The sequence below is a fragment of the Electrona antarctica genome (assembly GCF_951216825.1).
Source record: "Electrona antarctica genome assembly, chromosome: 12".
Taxonomy (NCBI): Eukaryota; Metazoa; Chordata; class Actinopteri; order Myctophiformes; family Myctophidae; genus Electrona; species Electrona antarctica.
The window spans coordinates 1,810,722-1,819,608 of record NC_136793.1 but is presented as its reverse complement, the minus strand read 5'-3'; the positions used below and the strand labels follow the sequence as shown (position 1 = coordinate 1,819,608).

Below are 8,887 nucleotides of genomic sequence, written 5' to 3'. Positions count from 1 at the left end.
TAGCCGTCTCCGTCCATGCGTTACGCCCCCCTCCCCATCCCCCGAACTCTCTGTCTCTCCCCCTCTCTCTCTCCCTCTCTCTCTCTCCTCCCTCTCTCTACCTCTCTCCCTCTCTCCGTCTCTCCGTCTCTCTCTCTCTCTCTCTCTCTCTCTCCATCCAGATGTGCTCTCAGAGAAAAGCCAGAAATACACAATGTACAAAAAAACCCCAAAAAAACATTAGCTATAGGTAGAGTCTTTTTTCTCCCATTTTGTATGTGTGTGTGTGTGTGTGTGTGTGTGTGTGTGTGTGTGTGTGTGTGTGTGTGTGTGTGCGTGCGTGCGTGCGTGCGTGCGTGTGTTCTAGAGAGAGAGGCCCCACCTGGGAGAGGCAGAAGGTACCAGGTTCTCTCCGGCTGGCTGGCTCTGTGTCGAGGTCGGACAATTATATTTTTTGTAATTTTCATAATGTTGCTGATGTCTGAGGTGGGTGGGTCATTAACACGAGGCCCCCCACAAACGAGGAACACGAGGGTCTAAATTAGTACCCTAGCACGCCAAACCTACTTTACAGTAAAGTTTACATTCTTTAATCAAAGTTTTAATGCGATCTTATCGGATGCTAATGTTGCTATCGCGTAAACATAGAGTGGGACACTGGCCGCGGCCATTTTGAAGATGTGCGCGCGCATCCACTTGCATTGTAAGCCCTGTCTTCAAAGGCCTGTATCTCAGAAGGGACATTGAGGGGGCAGTTTCTGGTGAATACAAGGGTTTTCAACGGCCTGTAGAAGGCGGGCTGACACTCGCGGTCGAGTTCTTCCGCCTCCGACCGAGACAACAACATCCGGGCATGACACACCACACAGCAGTTTGTCATTGTAACATCCGGTTTCGGATATTTGGCTCTTCAAAGTAAGTGTTACGCGCGATAAAACCGGCGCTATCTCGAGGGATTAATTAATGCTGGCGTGAATTGAATAATAAATGCCTAAACTGTAAATTGTACCTTTGTGATGCTCAGTGACATCATAGAAGGTAGCTTTGTTTCCCCGCCCACATCTCTGCTTTGTTTCCCCGCCCACATCCCCGCCCACATCTCTGCTTTGTGTCCCCGCCCACATCCCCGCCCACATCTCTGCTTTGTTTCCCCGCCCACATCCCCGCCCACATCTCTGCTTTGTTTCCCCGCCCACATCTCTGCTTTCTTTCCCCGCCCACATCTCTGCTTTGTTTCCCCGCCCACATCCCCGCCCACATCCCCGCTTTGTTTCCCCGCCCACATCCCCGCTTTGTTTCCCCGCCCACATCCCCGCCCACATCTCTGCTTTGTTTCCCCGCCCACATCTCTGCTTTGTTTCCCCGCCCACATCCCCGCCCACATCTCTGCTTTGTTTCCCCGCCCACATCCCCGCCCACATCTCTGCTTTGTTTCCCCGCCCACATCCCCGCTTTGTTTCCCCGCCCACATCCTCGCCCACATCTCTGCTTTGTTTCCCCGCCCACATCCCCGCCCACATCTCTGCTTTGTTTCCCCGCCCACATCTCTGCTTTGTTTCCCCGCCCACATCCCCGCCCACATCTCTGCTTTGTTTCCCCGCCCACATCCCCGCTTTGTTTCCCCGCCACATCCCCGCCCACATCTCTGCTTTGTTTCCCCGCCCACATCTCTGCTTTGTTTCCCCGCCCACATCCCCGCAATAATTTGCAAGTTTTCACGGATTTTGCCCACCCTATGATGATAGGGTGGGCGCCCCCAAACCAGTGACTACAACATGACGTATTTTACCATCCTGATGACTACAAACCAGTGACTATAGTCACTGGTTTGTAGTCATCAGGATGGTAACTTATGTCATGTTGTATATTACCAGACATAAGTTACCATCCTGATGACTACAAACCAGTGACTACAACATGACGTAAGTTACCATCCTGAGGACTACAAACCAGTGACCTCAACATGACGTAAGTTACCATCCTGATGACTACAAACCAGTGACCTCAACATGACGTAAGTTACCATCCTGATGACTACAAACCAGTGACTACAACATGACGTAAGTTACCATCCTGATGACTACAAACCAGTGACCTCAACATGACGTAAGTTACCATCCTGATGACTACAAACCAGTGACTACAACATGACGTAAGTTACCATCCTGATGACTACAAACCAGTGACCACAACATGACGTAAGTTACCATCCTGATGACTACAAACCAGTGACCACAACATGACGTAAGTTACCATCCTGATGACTACAAACCAGTGACCTCAACATGACATAAGTTACCATCCTGAGGACTACAAACCAGTGACCACAACATGACATAAGTTACCATCCTGATGACTACAAACCAGTGACCACAACATGACGTAAGTTACCATCCTGATGACTACAAACCAGTGACCTCAACATGACGTAAGTTACCATCCTGAGGACTACAAACCAGTGACCTCAACATGACGTAAGTTACCATCCTGATGACTACAAACCAGTGACCTCACCATGACATAAGTTACCATCCTGATGACTACAAACCAGTGACCACAACATGACATAAGTTACCATCCTGATGACTACAAACCAGTGACCTCAACATGACGTAAGTTACCATCCTGATGACTACAAACCAGTGACTACAACATGACATAAGTTACCATCCTGATGACTACAAACCAGTGACCTCAACATGACATAAGTTACCATCCTGAGGACTACAAACCAGTGACCTCACCATGACATAAGTTACCATCCTGAGGACTACAAACCAGTGACTACAACATGACATAAGTTACCATCCTGATGACTACAAACCAGTGACCTCAACATGACATACGTTACCATCCTGATGACTACAAACCAGTGACTACAACATGACATAAGTTACCATCCTGATGACTACAAACCAGTGACCACAACATGACGTAAGTTACCATCCTGATGACTACAAACCAGTGACCTCAACATGACATAAGTTACCATCCTGAGGACTACAAACCAGTGACCACAACATGACATAAGTTACCATCCTGATGACTACAAACCAGTGACCACAACATGACGTAAGTTACCATCCTGATGACTACAAACCAGTGACCTCAACATGACGTAAGTTACCATCCTGAGGACTACAAACCAGTGACCTCAACATGACGTAAGTTACCATCCTGATGACTACAAACCAGTGACCTCACCATGACATAAGTTACCATCCTGATGACTACAAACCAGTGACTACAACATGACATAAGTTACCATCCTGATGACTACAAACCAGTGACCTCAACATGACATAAGTTACCATCCTGAGGACTACAAACCAGTGACCTCACCATGACATAAGTTACCATCCTGAGGACTACAAACCAGTGACTACAACATGACATAAGTTACCATCCTGATGACTACAAACCAGTGACCACAACATGACATAAGTTACCATCCTGATGACTACAAACCAGTGACCTCAACATGACATACGTTACCATCCTGATGACTACAAACCAGTGACTACAACATGACATAAGTTACCATCCTGAGGACTACAAACCAGTGACCACAACATGACATAAGTTACCATCCTGATGACTACAAACCAGTGACCACAACATGACGTAAGTTACCATCCTGATGACTACAAACCAGTGACCTCAACATGACATAAGTTACCATCCTGAGGACTACAAACCAGTGACCTCAACATGACGTAAGTTACCATCCTGATGACTACAAACCAGTGACTACAACATGACATAAGTTACCATCCTGATGACTACAAACCAGTGACTACAACATGACATAAGTTACCATCCTGATGACTACAAACCAGTGACCTCACCATGACATAAGTTACCATCCTGATGACTACAAACCAGTGACTACAACATGACATAAGTTACCATCCTGATGACTACAAACCAGTGACATCAACATGACATAAGTTACCATCCTGAGGACTACAAACCAGTGACCTCACCATGACATAAGTTACCATCCTGAGGACTACAAACCAGTGACTACAACATGACATAAGTTACCATCCTGATGACTACAAACCAGTGACCACAACATGACATAAGTTACCATCCTGAGGACTACAAACCAGTGACCACAACATGACATAAGTTACCATCCTGAGGACTACAAACCAGTGACTACAACATGACATAAGTTACCATCCTGATGACTACAAACCAGTGACTACAACATGACATAAGTTACCATCCGCTCCCGACCGGATCATGAACCTGAAAAGGAATGCTATACCCAGGCTAGTTCATGTGTGTGTGCGTGTGTGTGCGTGTGTGTGTGTGTGTGTGTTCTTACCAGTAAGACACGGACTGGAACAGCGGCCCTGGATCTGGATCTGTCCCGGCTCCAGTCTGCTGTTCTGGAAGGACATCACGCCTTGCTCTCCGAACACGGCCCCGCCTCTCTTCCGGCTCCGCCCGCTCCGCTCCTCCTCTTCCTCCCTCCCCGTGAACAGCTCAGAGACCAGCTCCGGCCGCTGCGATTGGCCGCCGTAGCCGCCCGCGAAGCTGCCGATTGGCTGTCCCATCTGGTGGGCGTGGAAGTGCGCCTGGGCCAGGCCGTGGGACGACTCCAGCGGCCGCTTGGAGGAAGAGCCCTGATTGGTTGACAACAGTTAACACTTTAATTGCCCGGGGTTATTTAATTCATTACATTAATGCGCCCATTTGATTTATAAACACGGACCACTTTTACCCGCGGACCGGATGTTGTCGTGAATGTGTGTGTAGCAGCTAACAATAGCCACGCCACTCTAGAGTCGATCGACAACAACGGGAGGTAAGAATAAATCTAACGCGACTAGCGACTGGACTGCGGAGCGCCGTCTAACACAGGATCTTTTTTCATAATTAGACGGGATGATTTAGATCGCGAGTTATGAACGTTTTAAGATTTTCGTTTTCATCAGCTAAACAGGGGAGGGAGTTTTTCGATGACGTCTCACTCTTACGCAACAACGAGGATTGCCCAACAGGCGCTCCTGGGCTATGGAGCCATGCGATCCGTTCTTATATCAATAAACCTTGTCTTTTGGACAATACTTCATCCTGGGCGTCGGGCGTTACTAATAGAAAGGACAAAGAACTTCGTCCTGGACGTTGGGAGTGTTAATAGATTATTAAAAAAATATATATAAAAAGTAGTAGGTAGGAGAATTCTGGATAAACCATTTTCTTAGCTTATTCTGATGTCGAGTGGAAGAGGTGAATTATTGTCCTTTAATGAAAATAATACATTTTGGGAAGCATGTAGCATTTTATTTTTAAATAGCAAAAATAGAACATGTACAAGCTCATCAAAAAAACACACTTCTTGATTATCCGATTAAACAATTTAAAAAAGCAATCGATAGAATTAATCGCCAAGTAAAAACATTTGATTAGTTTGGGAGGTCCCACTGGGAGGAGACCCCAGGGCAGATCAAGGACCAGATGGATTATATCTCCACTGGGAGGAGACCCCGGGGCAGATCAAGGACCAGATGGATTATATCTCCACTGGGAGGAGACCCCGGGGCAGACCAAGGACCAGATGGATTATATCTCCACTGGGAGGAGACCCCGGGGCAGACCAAGGACCAGATGGATTATATCTCCACTGGGAGGAGACCCCGGGTCAGACCAAGGACCAGATGGATTATATCTCCACTGGGAGGAGACCCCGGGGCAGACCAAGGACCAGATGGATTATATCTCCACTGGGAGGAGACCCCCGGGGCAGACCAAGGACCAGATGGATTATATCTCCACTGGGAGGAGACCCCGGGGCAGACCAAGGACCAGATGGATTATATCTCCACTGGGAGGAGACCCCCGGGGCAGACCAAGAACCAGATGGATTATATCTCCACTGGGAGGAGACCCCGGGGCAGACCAAGGACCAGATGGATTATATCTCCACTGGGAGGAGACCCCGGGGCAGACCAAGGACCAGTTGGATTATATCTCCACTGGGAGGAGACGCCGGGGCAGACCAAGGACCAGATGGATTATATCTCCACTGGGAGGAGACCCGGGGCAGACCAAGGACCAGTTGGATTATATCTCCACTGGGAGGAGACCCCGGGGCAGACCAAGGACCAGATGGATTATATCTCCACTGGGAGGAGACCCCGGGGCAGACCAAGGACCAGATGGATTATATCTCCACTGGGAGGAGACCCCGGGGCAGACCAAGGACCAGATGGATTATATCTCCACTGGGAGGAGACCCCGGGCAGACCAAGGACCAGATGGATTATATCTCCACTGGGAGGAGACCCCGGGGCAGACCAAGGACCAGATGGATTATATCTCCACTGGGAGGAGACCCCGGGGCAGACCAAGGACCAGATGGATTATATCTCCACTGGGAGGAGACCCCCGGGGCAGACCAAGGACCAGATGGATTATATCTCCACTGGGAGGAGACCCCGGGGCAGACCAAGGACCAGATGGATTATATCTCCACTGGGAGGAGACCCCGGGCAGACCAAGGACCAGATGGATTATATCTCCACTGGGAGGAGACCCCGGGGCAGACCAAGGACCAGTTGGAGGAAACACATCGACTCACTGGCCTTGGAACGTCTCGGGATCCCCCAGGAGGAAGTCACTAATGTTGCTCTGGAGGAGAGGGATGTCTGGAGCTCTCTGGTGGAGCTGTTGCCCCCGCGACCCGACTATGGATAAGCGGTTGAAGATGGATGGATAACCCTTTCTTTACCTGATTGGCCAGATGGGTGCGGTCGCTGTGCATGGCAAGGCGTGCGCTGGTCTTGGCGCCGCTGAACAGACCGCCGAGCTCCTGGCGGTCCCGGGCCGACAGCAGGGCCTCTCCGTGGCGGTCCCGAGCCTCCTGGCGGTCCCGGGCACTCAACAGGGCCTCCCCATGGCGGTCCCGGGCCCTCAGCGGGGCCTCCCCATGGCGGTCCCGGGCCGACAACAGGGCCTCGTCCTTGTGCTTGTGTTTGTGCTTGTGCTTCCTCTTGTGAAGGCGGGCGCCCCCGAGACCCCCCACCGAGCCGGGGGTCCCACCCAGCGAGGACGGCACAGGGGAGCCTCCCTGAAAGCAGGCGTGGTGGAGCATGTTATTGTAGATAATGGAACTAATCTATTCAAATCAATTACAATTCACCCTTTGTCAAGTCCCGCCCATGGTTCTGCTCCTCTTCGCACCCATTGGTTGCTGTTTCGTGGTTGGACAAAAATCCTTTCTCTCTCCATCCACTACCATTGAAATAACATGTTTTTCAGTTGCTTTGTATTGATATTCTGTGCATTACATTCTTGTTTTAAAGTAGGTGTCAGTAAAAAGGAACATCAGCACAATTAGGCTGTATCTACAAGGAGGTACTTCGTAAAAAAGCTGTCACGATAGCAAACGACCTCTATCATCCACTCTGCAGGGAGTTAGAACTACTTCCCTCTGGTAGACGGTACAAAGTACCAAAAGCTAACTGTAATTATTTTTTTTTAATTCCTTCATACCAAATGCCATTAAATGATACCATGTCTCGCTAGATTTGTTGTTTTTCCGATGTATTTGCCACTGTTTGTTGTCCTGCACTTTTTTGCCATGAGAAAATAAATGTTGTTGAGACCGAAGACACATTTCCACACGTGGACAATACATTAAACTAACTAACATCACAGGTGCAGCACGGTGACATCACAGGTGCAGCACGGTGACATCACAGGTGCAGCACGGTGTCATCACAGGTGCAGCACGGTGACATCACAGGTGCAGCACGGTGACATCACAGGTGCAGCACGGTGACATCACAGGTGCAGCACGGTGACATCACAGGTGCAGCACGGTGACATCACAGGTGCAGCACGGTGACATCACAGGTGCAGCACGGTGACATCACAGGTGCAGCACAGTGACTCAGGGCATATCACGTTTGTTTTTAGTTTTTTCCAAAAATTATGATATAGCAAATTCAACATAAACAAGGCGGAACCAGGGCGGAACAAATCAGAAAGAGCCGGTTTGAGCTGGTTATTTAGCAGACGCTCTTAATCCAGAGCGATTTACGGTAAGCAAGAACAAAACACGGTAATATACATCAAATACATACTAGTTTATACTGAAACTATACGTATACACTATAGAGTGACATGTCTACGAAAGTTGAGCGATTGAAGAGATTCAAAAGATGTGTATACATTTGACGATATGATCCTGATGACTACAAAACAATGACTACAACATGACGTATAACGATAGCATCCTGATGACTACAAAACAATGACTACAACATGACGTAACGATATCATCCTGATGACTACAAAACAATGACTACAACATGACGTATAACGATATCATCCTGATGACTACAAAACAATGACTACAACATGACGTAACGATATCATCCTGATGACTACAAAACAATGACTACAACATGACGTATAACGATATCATCCTGATGACTACAAAACAATGACTACAACATGACGTATAACGATATCATCCTGATGACTACAAAACAATACTACAACATGACGTAACGATATCATCCTGATGACTACAAAACAATGACTAGAACATGACGTATAACGATATCATCCTGATGACTACAAAACAATGACTACAACATGACGTAACGATATCATCCTGATGACTACAAAACAATGACTACAACATGACGTAACGATATCATCCTGATGACTACAAAACAATACTACAACATGACGTAACGATATCATCCTGATGACTACAAAACAATGACTAGAACATGACGTATAACGATATCATCCTGATGACTACAAAACAATGACTAAAACATGACGTATAACGATATCATCCTGATGACTACAAAACAATACTACAACATGACGTAACGATATCATCCTGATGACTACAAAACAATGACTACAACATGAC

General features: G+C 47.9%; 1 protein-coding gene across 1 annotated transcript in view; it reads right to left on the bottom strand.

Annotated features, from left to right (window-relative positions):
• LOC306933683 (uncharacterized protein) overlaps positions 1-8,887 on the bottom strand; it is a gene marked incomplete at both ends in the record, with an annotated part of 29,342 nt that overhangs the window by 4,701 nt on the left and 15,754 nt on the right. Inside the window, 2 exons of the mRNA XM_079515993.1 lie at positions 4,316-4,616; positions 6,725-7,063. Of these exons, the coding sequence (XP_079372119.1) occupies positions 4,316-4,616; positions 6,725-7,063 (640 nt within the window). The remainder of the gene's footprint in view (positions 1-4,315; positions 4,617-6,724; positions 7,064-8,887) is intronic.